Source organism: Cetorhinus maximus, chromosome 15, assembly GCF_964194155.1.
Source record: "Cetorhinus maximus chromosome 15, sCetMax3.hap1.1, whole genome shotgun sequence".
In the NCBI taxonomy this organism is placed as follows: Eukaryota; Metazoa; Chordata; class Chondrichthyes; order Lamniformes; family Cetorhinidae; genus Cetorhinus; species Cetorhinus maximus.
The window spans coordinates 3799542-3814836 of NC_135893.1; the positions used below are offsets into that span (position 1 = coordinate 3799542).

The 15295-nt window shown below is 40.5% G+C and overlaps 1 protein-coding gene across 3 annotated transcripts in view; it reads left to right on the top strand.

The window, feature by feature from the left end:
* The first annotated feature begins 2203 nt into the window (after positions 1 to 2203).
* LOC144690339 (solute carrier family 35 member E2A) overlaps positions 2204 to 15295 on the top strand; it is a 49201-nt gene continuing 36109 nt past the window's right edge. Inside the window, exons 1-3 of one of the 3 annotated variants that reach the window (XM_078557702.1) lie at positions 2204 to 2398; positions 8742 to 9274; positions 10676 to 10811. In XM_078557702.1, the coding sequence (XP_078413828.1) occupies positions 8953 to 9274; positions 10676 to 10811 (458 nt within the window). In that variant the 5' untranslated portion in view covers positions 2204 to 2398; positions 8742 to 8952. Of the gene's footprint in view, positions 2399 to 5481; positions 5508 to 6537; positions 6558 to 8741; positions 9275 to 10675; positions 10812 to 15295 lie in introns of those variants that run through there. The other 2 variants (XM_078557703.1, XM_078557704.1) reach the window with 2 other exon arrangements.

The window sequence follows — 15295 nt, forward strand, 5'->3', positions numbered from 1 at the left end:
AAATTGAGTTCAAAGAGATGCTTAGTGTAATGGAATAAAAGATATTTAAGGAAAGATGTTTAGTTGAGTTGTAGTGGCTGTGCAGGAGAGATGTTCTGAGACCAGCTCTGTGTTGAGGAAAGAGGTGAAATCTGAAACAGCCATCCAGTGGGACCAGAAAAGTCTTTGTGTCAGAAAGTAGGTTGTTTCTGAACTTTCTTAGATTCCCAAACAGAGTGGAAGAGAGTGAGAAGTCGTGTGGTATTCCTTTACGAAAGTGACAGCAGTTTTGCCTTGAGGTAATATTACTGGATTTTTATGGTTAAAAATATATAAGGGAGCTGTTGCCATGTAGTTTACTCGTGAGCTCTGACCAAGTGTATTTTTTTGGAGGAAGGGGTTTGTAAAACTGTTTTAACTGTGTAACTTTAATCTTGTGTGCTTATTTTTTTTTTTACTTCTTGTTAATAAATCTTTCAGTTTTAAAATCTAAAAGTGTTACTGGAATTCTATGCTTCTGGGATCAGTAGTTCTTACCCTCATTTTCAAAATACACAAAAAGGTTATGATCAGTAAGACAAGTTTCCCTCTGGGATTTGGCTTGCTTAGCTGTGGTTGCAGTACTGGGTCAAAATCCTGGAATTCCCTCCCTAACAGCACAGTGGGTGTACCTACATCAGGACTGCAGCGGTTCAAGGAGACGGCTCACCACCAACTTCTTAAGGGCAATGAGGGATGGGCAACAAATGTTGGCATTATCAGTGATGCCCATATCCTGTGAATGATTAAAAAACTTCAATTTCATCTTCCACTCCAATAATGTCAAACATGCAGAGTTTACTGTGTGTTCCAGAGCACCTCCATTTCAACTTCAGATCAGCCTAAGTGCTGCTTCAAAGTCATCTGACCTTGGTGTGCCTACATTTCCATGCTGTTGCACATTTTCCTGGGCTTGGGAGGCTTTAGATCCTCTTCCAGGAAGAGCAGAAGTTGCACCTTACCCCCTGCTGATTCCAAAAGAACCACTTCAAGATATTGCCTGTGGCTGATGTCACTGAAGCACTTTAGTGAGGAGGGAAACCCTACTTGCAAGTCTCTCTTCTGTAAATCATAGAGGTTTTGTTTAGTTCCTGAAATGGATTTACAGAAAATAACGAGTACGCCAACCAAGTGCCAATCATTAAAAATAGCAATCACCCATTTTAGTTTAAAAATGTCTCCGGTCAGATTACACCTTGAGTCCAATGACAGGTTCTGACTACAGAGGCATGAGAGAACTCAAGCTCTAGAAACATTTACTAGAACAGTAATGAAGCTTATCTAGGAACAGAAAACTCAAGTATGAGGAAAAATGGGAGAAAGTTAAACTATTTAGCTTTGAAAAGAGAAGGCTGAGGCGGCATTATAAAGGAAAGTCAAATAGTAAATAGCTGGCTCTTGATCACCAAGTCACTGCCCCCTTAAACACCTAACTTCAGCCTTGAATAAGATAATAAGGTCAGAATGGTGATATGTTCCTTTGTGCAGAAAAAAAATTAGATCTAGATCTAGATCTAGATTTACACTAGGTTCCAAAATACTAGACAATCTCATTAATGGGTATCAAAAATGAAAAATATACAGATGGCATGTCTCCAAATCATAAAATGATTATAGCATAGAAGGAGGCCATTTGTTCTGTCAAACCATGCTGGCTCTCAGAAAGAGCAATTTAGCTCCTGCCCTACAGAATAATTTGGCTCAGGTGATCACCACTGGTCGAAAACATCTATTGTTGAAACCCAGTGTGCAAATGAAAATAAATGAGGCTTTCAAATGGAGTTTGGTCTTGCCATCGTACAACAAAGTGAGAGAGGAATAGAAGATTCTTGATCTTTGACAAATGAAGCCTTGATTCTGTTTTCTTAAGAAAATGAGGCAGAAGTCCAATTGAAACAAAAGACTGTGGCTCATAACTACTGTCTTCAATAATTGGGTATAGGGTTGCCAACATTGGCTGAACATATTCGGGAGATGCCATGACATGAACTCTCACCTTAAACTGCCCCTCCCCCAGGGTATTTGCGCAACATGTCAATCATCACCGAGCCCCGCCTCCCCATGGCTTTTCAATGTTTTGATTTTTGAAAATCCTATAGGTCACCCTATTGATGGAGCTGTCGCTCTGGCTGACACGCTGCAGCCCACAATGCCCAGCGGAGGATACTCTTGATGCCACCTGACGCTCCTTGTCTCAACCGACGCTGCAGTGTGACCATGGGCGCCGCTCTTCACTAGGTTAAAGCGCATTTGGTGGGGGGGATTTATCGTCAAAACGTATGTATGTACAGAACGATGGGAGGCGTGGTTAGGATGTCTGGGGAGAGGCGAATTCCTCCTTTGTTTGTGAGGAGAAGCGGCGGCGGCGACGAGCGGGCGGGTGAGTGAGCGATGCGGACCGGAGAGGGGCAAGAGCGATGCGGACCGGAGAGGGGCAATGGCGATGCGGACCGGAGAGGGGCAATGAGTCGGGCTAAGTCCGACCCGGGGGGACTGACTGCTCTGTGGTAGGGGAATTGTGATTGAATTCTGGCAGATCCTCCGGGATTGCTGCTGTAAGAAATGCTTTCGGTCCTTTTTTTTTCCTTTAAAAATCCACTGCGAACTGTCGCATGCGCTGAAACCAGTCTCTAACTTCTCTCCCACATCAAACGTTGAATTGTAACAGCTGGATGTCCTTGTGTGGAGGTTAATCCCCAGCCCTGGGGTCGACTTGTGTGTTTCTTTCCACCCAGAAAATAACTTGAATCTCGCACCACATGATTCAATTCGGTAACTTGCACGCGACTAACTGGTTAAAAAATAGTTATTTTTCCCTTCTGTGCAGTGATTTGACCTAGAGCATCACAAACCTGCAACACAGGGGAAAAAAAATCGCTAACAGTAGCACCTACGTATGCAGTTCTCAGGCCAAAACTTCATAAAAATGAGCTTTTTCACCTGCTCTCATCTTTTGTCAAGTAGCAATGTCTCACGGAACTAGTTTGTTTCGCTAGAAGTTGATCTCTTATTGGATGTGAATCCTACAAAAATAATCCTAATTATGGATTTTGCATGTTATTTCAAAACTGTTGTGTATTTAAATATAATCGACACAGCTTATTTTGATAAGTAATCTACTAGATAAATCCTGCGCATTAGTCAGTTTTGACTCTTGACATTTTTTTAGCTTTTGCTTTACACTGGGAGTAAACCTGCTCAGTTACAGCATCTATGGTATCTGGCCTGTAGCTAGCTTTAGATACAAGAGTAATTTTCAACCTGTTGGTGGAATACTTTTCTCTCTTCCCCCCCCCACCCCTTGAAAATAGACGGGCGTTTGTACCGATGAAAGAAAGAACTTGCATTTATATAGCACCTTTCACGACCACAGGATGCCTCAGAACGCTTTAAAGCCAGTGAACTATTTTTGCATTGCAGCCACTATTGTAACGTAGGAAACATAGCTAATTTGTGCACCAGGTCTCACAAATAGCAATTGAATAAGTAACCAGATCATTTTTTTAGGTGCTGTTTGAGGCATAAATATTTGCCAGGATGTCTGGAAAACTCTTTGCTGTTTGAATAGTGTCATGGATCGTACTCAAGAGGATAGATGGCTTTGGTTTAGCATCTTGTACGTTAGCGAGCATCCCCTAACAATGCAGCCTCAGGACATGTCGTGTCTGAGCCAATTGGAAAATCTGCCTCTCCGTTGTCAGTAGTGGGATATTTACTACCAATCAAAAAATCTTACCAATCTTTTTTGTGCTGAGGAATAATCTGACTTGATTATTGAGGGAATACCGAAGGATCCTTGTTTCTTATTGTTTGTTGTACAACACCACCCAGTATGTGCTGTTTTAGTTGACTTGGTGTCTGTATGTTATTTGAAACAGTAACCATGAACATAGTGGCTTCACCAAATAAGTAAAATCCTATCAAACTGTAGTGTTCACAATATTTAAAGTAACCAGTACGCAGCTTTTTAATCACAAAAGCAAAATACTGCAAATGCTAGAAATCTGAAATTAAAAACGGAATGCTGGAAAAACTGAGGCGTGGCAGCAACTGTGGAGGGCGAAACAGAGTTAGTGTTTCACGCCTGTGACCTTTCATCAGAATTTTTCATCCAAAGTTTTACAAATCCGTCACTCGACTAGATTAATCGTTTATTATCAGATATCTGCTTCCTTTACCCAAGTTACTTTTCTCTTTTCCGTGATCACTGGGCCATGAACCTGCTTTGGCTTTGTGTCAGATTTCTACATGTGCCACTTTTCTTCCTTTCACCTTGTGGGATAGGCCCTGATCTCCCAATAGCACTGTTTTTCACAGCTCCACAATTGAAAAGTGACATTGATTGAGTGTATTTAAGACTGAGATAGATAGGTTCTTGATTGGTAAGGGGATCAAAGGTTACGGGGAGAAGGCGGGAGAATGGGGTTGAGAAACTTATCAGCCATGATTGAATGGTGGAGCAGACTCGATGGGCCGAACGGCCTAATTTTTGCTCCTATGTCTTATGGTCTTACAACAGCAACTCTACAGTCTGGGGCACTGGATGGTTCAATTCAGATCCCATCGCTTCATGATGCTGTGAATTGGAGTTCCACGTGGCAACTAATGCCTTGCATGAATGTTGAGCTCGAGCCAATTCTAGGGCTTGAGCGGTTAGTCTACTCAGCTAATTAGTGAGCAAGAGTGTGCACATGCAATGCCTCAGCTGAAATATTAAGCCCATTTGTCTGTTCTGATGGTTCAGGTAGACAGTAAAGGTTTCATGACACTATGAAGAAGATCGGTGTGTTTTCCTGCTACCTTGACCAATATTCTTCCTGCAGCCAATACCATCAAAAATGGATTAACTGGTAATATCATTACTGTTTGGGGACTATGCAAAATGCCTCTTTTACCTATTTCAGTGATTTAATTTCAAGTAGTTCATTATGTATAAAGTACTTTAAGGCATACAACAGATGTGATAAGGGGCTATATAAATGTTTTCCTAAAGAACCCTAACAAATTACACAAGATCATTGTAATTAAATTATATGAGAAGTTTAAATTTTCTAGAGAGAAATGCAATAAACATAATGGCTGGCATTATTTCAAATGTTTTCAAGTGATAGATATGTTTTTCTAGTGTGTGGCAAATGAGTTCTTTGTGTGTAGTAATATTTACAATCCTTAATGATGCTTGAGTATATTCAAAATTTGTTAATGTTGATCTTTAGGTTAAAGTCTTACTCCAGAGTCATAAAGTCTAAGATGATATTGCAGTACAGAGTGTGCTGCTTTGTCAGGTGCAGTCTTTCAGATAAGATGTTAAACCATGCCTCCCTTCTCTTATGGATGTCAAAGATCCCATAACACTTATTTTGTAGATCAGGGGATTTCTTCCCCAGGGTTCTGATCAACATTTATCCCTAAACCAGCATTACTAAAATAGATTATCACATTGTCTTTCAGGATGTCCTGTGGTTGTGAAAGATGTGATTTAAATACAGGTCTGTTTTTTCTTCAGATTTTATTGGCCAAGCAGAGTAAATGGTTTAATCCCTAATTTTGTCTTTCATACTGCATTGAAAATTTAGCTACAAAGTTTGAGACTGCAAGTTTGAAATTCAAACTTGTTATTTGATTGATTGCTTTTTATTTGAAAGCATCGTGCTCCATTATCAGCTTGTTTGGAAATAATTGTTCTAATGACCTTTGAACAATTGCTATATAAAATGCTGAAGAGCTTAATGGTGATTTAGTATTGAAATATTATGCAAAAGGCTACCACTCAAGCATGTGCACAGCATCATTTTGTTTTGTAAATGTATTTCATGATATGCTTTATCATGACACTGAATGAGAGTCACTGGAACCTTCAGTTTCTGTTATGCTTTGTGATTTCGGTAGTATTTCCAAACAACCAGTGTTCTTTAACGTAGCTTTTACAATAAGGCCAATAGATGGTGACTTGCAGCCTTCTTTGTGATGAGCAACGAACAAAACTTCAGTCGATGCTGAGCTGCTATGCATGAAACCCAACAGTTGACTTTTACCTAGTATTTTGTTGCTTAAAGTAGCATATTAAATTCACTAATATGAATTTGCTTCATTTAATTTTATGAAAGAAAAATAATTATGGATCATTAGAACACACTGAACTAATTACCAGAATTATAATATTGAAAACTATGTGCAATGTGGAAGAAATTTCCGTCAATATGTGTTGAATCTAATCCAGAATTTCGGGAATGCTCTTGGCATTGTCAATTTCAGACAGTGGGCTCTCCTTAGAATTCAGTTGTAAGAATTGAAATACTACATAATTGGATTAAATGCAGATTTGTTTTAAAAGAACACATTCTAGTTTTCATATTAAAACTAGAACTGGTTCACAGCTGCTTCTTCAGTGACCTTCTTTCCATTATAAGGTCAGAAATGGGGATGTTCGCTGATGACTGCACAATGTTCAGCACCATTCACGACTCCTCAGATACTGAAGCAGTCCATATCCAAATGCAGCAAGACCTGGACAATATCCAGGCTTGGGCTGGCTAGTGGTAAGTAACATTCGCGTCACACAAGTGCCAAGCAATGACCATCTCCAACAAGAGAGAACCTAGCCCCGCCCATTGACATTCAATGGCATTACCATTGCTGAATCCCCCACTGTCAACATCCTGGAGGGTTACCATTGACCAGAAACTGAACTGGCCTGGCCATATAAATACCGTGGCTACAAGAGCAGGTCAGAAGCGAGGAATCCTGTGGCAAGTAACTCACCTCCTGACTCCCCAAAGCCTCTCCACTATCTACAAGGCACAAGTCAGGCATGTGATGGAATACTCCCCACTTGCCTGGGTGCGTGCAGCTTCAACAACACTCAAGAACCTGGACGCCATCCAGGACAAAGCAGCCTGTTTGATTGGCACCCCATCCACAAACATTCATCCCCTCCACCACCAATGCACAGTGACAGCAGTGTGTACTATCTACAAGATGAACTGCAGAAACTCGCCAAGCCTCCTCAGACAGTACCTTCCCACAAACCTAGGACCGCTACCATCTATTCAGACAAGGGCAGCAGACAGGTGAGAACACCACCACCTGGAAGTTCCCCTCCAAGCCACAAACCATCCTTACTTGGAATATATCGCTGTTCCTTCACTGTCACTGGGTCAAAATCCTGGAATTCCCTTCCGAACATCACTGTGGGTGTACCTACACCAAATGGACTGCAGTGGTTCAGGAAGGCAGCTCACTACCACCTTCTCGAGGGCAATTGGGGATGGGCAATAAATGTTGGCCTAGCCAGCGACGCCCACATCCCATGAATGAATTAAAAAAATAGTGTTCTGGAGCTATGGATCCACCCCTATTCATGCCACTGGAAGGATTGTTCACCAGCAGCGTGTCTTGTTTATCAGTAATTCTATTTTCTGGTGCTATTTCTCTGCTGATGAAATTCTTCATCAGCTTGTGAGGTAAAATGCAGCACTGCTCCTGCCCAGTGCTGAGTCACCATGGGTATAGCGGGTGTTTTGGTGTCACGTTGATATTGAGAAATCGTGGCAAAGGTTGAAAGAATTCTGGTGCAGCACTCTCTATCTGTGCCTCGGAAAGTCTTTGCGCCGGAGATGTATTAAAAGAAATTAAAATTTTCCTTTATACAGTGCATTTCATGATTGCAACCAGCAAAGTACTTTTGAACTGTAGTCACTGGTGTAATGCAGGTGACATGATAGACAATTTGCACACAGCAAGATCCCACAAACAGTGTGATGAAGATCAGATGATCTGTTTTTAGTGATGTTGATTGAATGATAAATACTGACCAGGACATGTAGGGGGAACTCCCTTGCTGTTCTTCGAAATAGTGCCATGGGATCTTTTACGTACACCTGAGAGGCAGACTGGGCCTGGGTTTCACATTCCATCTGAAAGGTGGCACCTCTGACAGTGCAGCACTCTCTCAGCACTGCACTAGAGTGTCAGCCTTGATTTTTTGTGCTCAAGTCCTGGACTGGGACTTAACGCCTGGAACCTTCTGATTCTGAGAGTGCTACCATCTCAGCCCTGGCTGACACTGGCTTGAATTTTGCCACAAGCATCAGGAACTCGATAACCAGAAATGAACCTGATAGATGTGAACCCGCTTGAGATGACGGTGCACCTTCAGGTGGAATTTTATGGTGGGTGGCCAATTAGGTCACCACCACGTTTGCTGTCCAATTAGGAATGGTGGGAGGATTCCAGGGGTAGGACCTGCACAGTGCAGCCCATTGCAAGGGAGGCCAGCAGCCCACCCTGTGACTAGTGTGAGCGCCACTGAGGCCAAATCAACAGCAGGGAAGCAATGGAACCACCATCAGTATTGGGAATGAACAAGATTTCATTAGGCCCCTCAAGATCAGAGACACCTGTCTCCAGGAATTCTACACTCCTATTTCTTTGTTCTCCCTCCCCAACCATTTATGTGGAGAAAAGGCGGGCTTCAATTCTCAGCCCACTAATTTCATCTTCGCTAAAGGATATTTGAGTTTCCTGATCCATAGCATGACAAGAAAGCTGTCAGAACCATCCAATTATGTAGTTTCTACCTTTTAAAACCTGTTTGGATTTAAATGTTTAATAGAATATTAGCAAAGGCAAGAATGCAAAAAGACAATTTTCATACAGGACACATTATATACCAAATATTCTTATAGGTTCATTTTTAAAATAAACTTTTTCTTTGCTTTCAGCTGCTGAATGGATGTTCTGACATTAATAAGGTGGAAAGTATCAATGCTACAGGAACTGGATGGTGACCAAGTTACACATTTACCTTTAACAGGGCCTTTTACGTAAACCTTTCTTGGCTTTATGTTGTTGGCAGAGTGACCATTTTGTCCTGGAACATTTAACACATTTCGCCTTCCGTAACTGACCAAGCCACAGGCAGCTAGCTAGAGCATGTCTCTAACTGCGAATTCCCAAGCTCTGCCAGACAATAAGAAGCCTCCTGTTGAGAAGTCGTCAAAAGAAAAGAATTTTCCAGCTCGCTGCTCCCTTTTGAATAGGAATGAAAAGATTGTAATTACAAGAAGTGACAGCTGTACAGATGAAAATGTATTAAAAATCACCATCACAGAGACTACTGTCATTGAATCAAATGCTGGAGTTTGGAGTGTCAAAGCCATGATGTATCTTAGCCTCTGGTATTTTTTCAGTTTCTGTACACTCTTCCTCAACAAATACATCCTGACTTTGTTGGAAGGAGAACCAGGAGTGCTGGGTAAAATCAATCTTTAATGTTAATGTATTACTGTTTTTGCACTGACCGTTCTGGGCCTAACTCTAGCTAGTTCAGCATTCTAACTTTACTCATGTATTTTGAAACTTTGAACTAAACAACTTGTTTTTAAAACTCTATGTGCAACCTACTCCCCATCCTTGTCCTAGGCACTATTTATACTTTCACTATAATTTTCTGAAAATTACAATTGTATATGAAACCAGAGGCAAAATAAGCAAGTTCACTTTTCTTTGAATGCTGATCTCTTACAACTTCAGAGGTTTTATTTATGGAAGGGATAGTTGTAGTGTTGTATCATTTTCTTTCTGTAGTAGTTCTCTTACAATCAAAATGTAGAAAAATGTGACTAAAAAACTGTGGATGCAGAAATCTGAAATAAAAACGTAAAATGCTGGAAATACTCAGCGGGTCAGGCAACATCTGGAGAGAAAGAGTTAACATTTCCAGTTGATGAGTTCCAATGAAAGATCATCAACCTGAAACACTAACTCTGATTCTCTTCAGAAGTGCTGTCTGAGCTCAAAAATATATTTGCGCTAAAAAGACTGTATATGGGAATTACTTTAACTACACAAGAATACTATTTTTAAAAGTTTATTTTGGCATCACTGTGGTATTGGACACCACTGATGTGTTTTATTTATATTAGGAATGTCTTTTTCAAATCTAGAAGCCTCCTGTTTTTTCTCCTCCCAAGGGATTGCTTAAGAAGGAGGAGAAAACTTTAAAAACAGATTTTAGAATTAGAAAAACATTTTCACGGGATGTGGGCATCGCTGGCTAGACCAACATTTATTGCCCTTGAGAAGGTGGTGGTGAGCTGCTGCCTTGAACTGTTGCAGTCTATATGGTGTAGGTACACCATAGTGCTGTTAAAGTTGCACAGCAAGATTCTTATAGAAGTAGGAAGAATGATATGAGTAATAGAAGGTAATAACTCAAAAGCAGAATTCACAAAAGAAGAAAAAATCTCCCCCAGTAGCTCAGAGGTAAATTCGCCATTTAACAGACGAAAAAATGGTTCCAGGTTTAATTTCTGGTCTGTCCTGAGATAACAGCTAGGCAGTGTTACGGATGTTAAATTTGACCTCAGCAACCTTGGATTGCATTAGGGAAGAGTAGCCTGGTTTCTTGCTTTTGACTCATGCTGGGAAAGAGGTGTCTATACAAGAATGTGGACACCAGAGGAGGACATGATTGAGTTCAGCTGTATTACTCTCATGATAGAACAGTTTACCAACGTATGTTGTTTATGGCCAACAGATTCAGAATTTATCCTTTGACCACTATTGATTTAAAACTGAATTCTTGATTAATGAAGATTGACGAATGGAGTTTGTACTAATTCTTGATCATCTTTTGTTACTCTGATTTTTGCAGGTGCTGTTCAGATACTTACAACCACTGTGATTGGTTGTTTCAAAATGTACGTCCCATGTTGTTTGTATCAGCATAAAACCCGAGCTGAATATCCATCAAACTTCCTTATGATTATGTTCTTTGTAGGATTAATGAGGTGAGCTGGAGAAGAGTAGGTGAATTCATTAATCAACCAATCCTATTTTTATTTTATTATGTATTATTTTGCTCTTTAGATTTATGCTTGTCACTCTTGGGTATACAGGGTAGGCAGGAAACTTGCTTCAGGCTGGTGGCTGTATACTAAAACACAAAAGTCTTCCATTTGTGTAGCAGAACCTTAGTCTCTGGAAGTCAGCTGTTATTTAACTGACTTAATAGTTCAGATGTCAGATATTCCACCTGAAGTCAGACTTTTTAAAAAACATCAATGGGCTTTGTTACCTGAAATCACTAGCTGGTAAAGTGATCTTAGACTTAGATTATTGCATTGTAGTGATATGAACATCTAGTTCTGAAAATGCACTGAAGGTTTTCCTTGTGTCTGCACAATATACTTAAGTTTTGTCCAAGTAAAATGCAATCATCCTTTTAATTGTTCCTTTTAAACCTTGGCCTAGTGTTTACCTTTTACCTCCAAACATCCTATCTACCCAACCCTTCAAGCACCATCAGCCCCACATGTGGCAGAGTGCAGGCCGCCTGAGAAGAAGATCTTTTACATAAAAGCACATTTTAATATTTTTGCTATTCTTTCACACAATATGGGTGTTGCTGGCTAGCCAAAATTTATTGCCCATCCCTAATTACCCTTTAGAAGGTGAGCTGCCTTCTTGAACCATTGTAGTCCATGTGGTGTAGGTACACCCACAGTGCTGTTAAAGTTGTATAGCAAGATTCTTATTATAGAAGTAGGAAAAATGATGGGAATAATAGAAAGTAATAGCTCAAAGGCAGAACTCTCAGAAGAAGAAAAGGCTGATCTCCCCCAGTGGCTCAGGGGTAAATTCACCATATAACAGACTAAAAAATGGTTCCAAGTTTAATTTCTGGTCTGTTCTGAGATAACAACTAGGCAGTGTTATGGACGTTACATTTGACCTCAGCAGCCTTGGACTGCATTAGGGAAGATTAGCCTGATTTCTTGCTTTTGTGTCCTGCTGGGAGAGAGGTGTCTATACAAGAATGTGGACACCAGAGGAGGACATGATGAGTTCAGCTGTATTATTCCTCATGATAGGATAGTTTCTCAACATGTGCTGTCGAGGCTACTTCCCTTTTTAAACCATACATCACAAGGGAGAAGAAAATTTGAGAGAAATTAGTTTTGAAGTAGGCAGAAATTTGACTTGAGTGTAGTTGTGTAATATTGGTTTTTCATCTCTGGGACTTAGATTCAAATCTATCCCGGACTGAGTCACTTTTTCTATAGGTGGTGTGAAATTAGTTAGGCAGTCTTAATCTGGTTCCTAATGGGCTAAGGCAGCAGAAAATGGGAAAATTGGGCAGGTTGACCTACTGCATCTACGTCCAAACATCAAGATTCCTCCTGACATCCCCTAGCAGCCTGCTGCCTCACTGTATGGAAATGACAGTGGAGAGACAGTGCTCAAGCCTTCTACCATCCAGCACTAGTATCACTAACCCCACTGATTGCCAGGAAAGGAGAGGGGAAGTGGTTATTCCTGGGTTGTTGCTCACTCCAAGCCCAAAAACATATTTTTGATGTGGATCTTTGGTGCTTTCTGTCCCTTTAAATCAACTCTTGTCCCTTCAGCTGCTGCATTTGCAGGTGTCCATTAGAGATAGAACAGATCTCCTTCTGACAGTAGCGGCTCTGTCTTCCTCAGATTCTGCTGGAATCTTATTCTGCGTAGTAAATGAGGCCCACCCTGAGAAACTGGACCAGGGTTGCAACAGGGTCAGATAATGGACATATGTCCAGCCCTGTCCCACAGGGGCGGGATGAGGGAAATTAGGCACCTGTTGTAGGTAATGAAAGAACTGTCATTCATGGTAGTTGGATGCCCCTCTGAGGTTTGGACTGACGCATGTTGTTGGGACACAGTAGAAGTAATTTTATATGTATAGTCATGTATGGGATTGTGTGAGTAAATTGAGTTTATGATGTAATTAAACTTTTGAGGGGATTAGATCATAACATTTAGCATTGGGAAAGAGCCAGGGGTCCAACAAGCTGGTCCCTTTCAGATAGTGCGCTGCAATACCAAGCCCCACTGCTCTCCGAGCCGCGACAAATGTGAAAATGTTTGATGAACCCACCTAATTGTTTAATTTAGGTTAACAGAATAAGAACACCAGGTTTGTAAAGTTAATAAGTAAATAACTGTTTATTAAACAAGCTGTCATTAACCAGTGACAAAAGAAAGTATGAATACTAATTTCTAACTCTACAACCTAAACTCTACCCCTTCTTAAATACCTGTAAACACACATACAAGACACACAAAAAAACATGGATTTTAAGGGTGGGATAAAACAGTTCAATAGCACCAATTCGGAGTACAGGATTCGATGGGTTGATTTTGATTGATGTCTTCCAAATTCCTTTTAGTTCTTCCAGCACTTTCAGTTTTTAGTTCACTAGTTGAGCTTTTGCCTTTCAATGTCACTAACAGTGATTTTCCCCATTGCCTCTTGACAGGGTTTTCAAAGAGAGAGCAGGCTATAGAGATATGAGGAGAAAAAGCCAGCTCCCTACTATTGTAGGATTATTGGAACCTTACACAGGAGAGAGAGGTTTTAGGTCTTTTTCCTTTCAGACTGGGAGCTATTCTGCTGCACTGCTCTCTCACAAACCTTGGTCACCTGATCAGGAGCCAATTAAAACATTGTCAGGTAGTTCTCCATTGGACCAGACTCCTCCTTGGCACCATCCTGCCTTTCATGGCACACTCTGTTCCAGGAAACAACATTGTATATATCCCTCACACTGTTCCAGTGGACATGTCTTTCAACTGTAGCCATTGTAATTTTAATCCGTAGCCCAACAGAAATAAAAATACATACCCCCACCCTTAAACGAGATGAAACACCATTTCAAAAATGCGTTTCATCACAAGGTATGTGACACATGGGCAACAAAACACAAGATTTACTTCCATTCATCCTTCTTCCCCCTTGTACCATCTTATACAATCTTTAGCATTTCTTACCCCTTTAACTTATTTCAGTATTTTACACCCAGGACAATGCATCCGCGATCACTTTATCTTTGCCGGCAATGTGAACAATCTTTACATTGAATGGTTGGAACAATAGACTCCATCTAAGCAGTCTTGCCTATAGAGTTTTAAACTATTCAATGAATGCCAGCAGATTATGGCCTGTGTAGATTAGTGTTTCTTTGTTATCGTGTTGAAGAGACGACAACAATGCTAGAGTTTCTTTTTCCACTGTAGAGTACTTCCTTTGATATTGATTTAGTTTCTTGGAAAAGTATCCCACTGGCTTCTCTATCCCTAATTTATCATCTTGTAATAGTGCTGCACCTACCCCCAAGTCACTAGCATCAATTGCCATTTTAAAAGGCTTGGTAAAGTCAGGGGTGGCCAACACTGGTTCGTTTATTAAGATTGCCTTCAACTTTTCAAAGGCTGCTTGATGTTCTACTGACCATACCACTTTTGCCTGCTCTCTTAACTTGGTAAAAGGTACAGCTATTGTGCTGAAGTTAGGCACAAACTTCCTATAAAACCCATACATTCCCAAAAACATCATGATTTCTCATTTAGTTTTAGGAATGGGGAATTCTATTTCATTTTTGCTGTTCTTGGCAACACTTGCCTTTGTCCTACAATGTGACATAGGTAAGATACCCTTGCTTTTACAAATTCGCTTTTGACCGGATTTATGACTAAGCCAGCCAACTGCAATTGCTTAAACAGGTCCTTTAATTGCTTTACATGTTCTTCCCATGTGTTACTATATACTACGACATCGTCTAAATAAACCACAGTTATGTACTTCACCTGCGACTTGATTCATGAGCTGGGGCGTTTTTAAATCCAAATGGCACGACTTGTGCTACTTTACATGCTCCTGTGAGTCTTTCTAATCCAACATGGAAGATTTGTCTTTCCGCTTTAGGAACTTTTCCTTAATCACTTTTAATGGACCTCTTATTTCATGACCGTAGATCAATTCAAATGGACTAAATCTAGTAGATTCATTTGGAGAATCCCTGGTAGCAAATTGTAAGAAATCTAATGCTTTGTCCCAATCCTTTAGGTATTCATGGCAATAGGTCTTAATCATGGTTTTGAGAGTCTGATGGTATCTCTCTAATGCTCCCTGTGTCTGCGGGTGATAAGCAGTAGATTTTAGTTGTTTGATACCCAATTGCTGATTTATGTCTTGGAAAATTTTTGACATTAAGAAGTTAGAACCTTGGTCAGAATGTATTGCAATTGGTGGACCATACAAGTGAAAAACTGAGTTAACTTTTCCACTATCAAACTAGCTGTAATTGTCCTTAAAGGAATAGCTTCTGGAAATCGGGTTGTCATATCCATGATTGTAAGGATATACCGATGTCCTGCTTTCGTTTTGGTAATGGGTCCTACACAATCTACTAATACTCAACTGAATGGTTCCTCAAAAACTGGCATGGGTATTAAA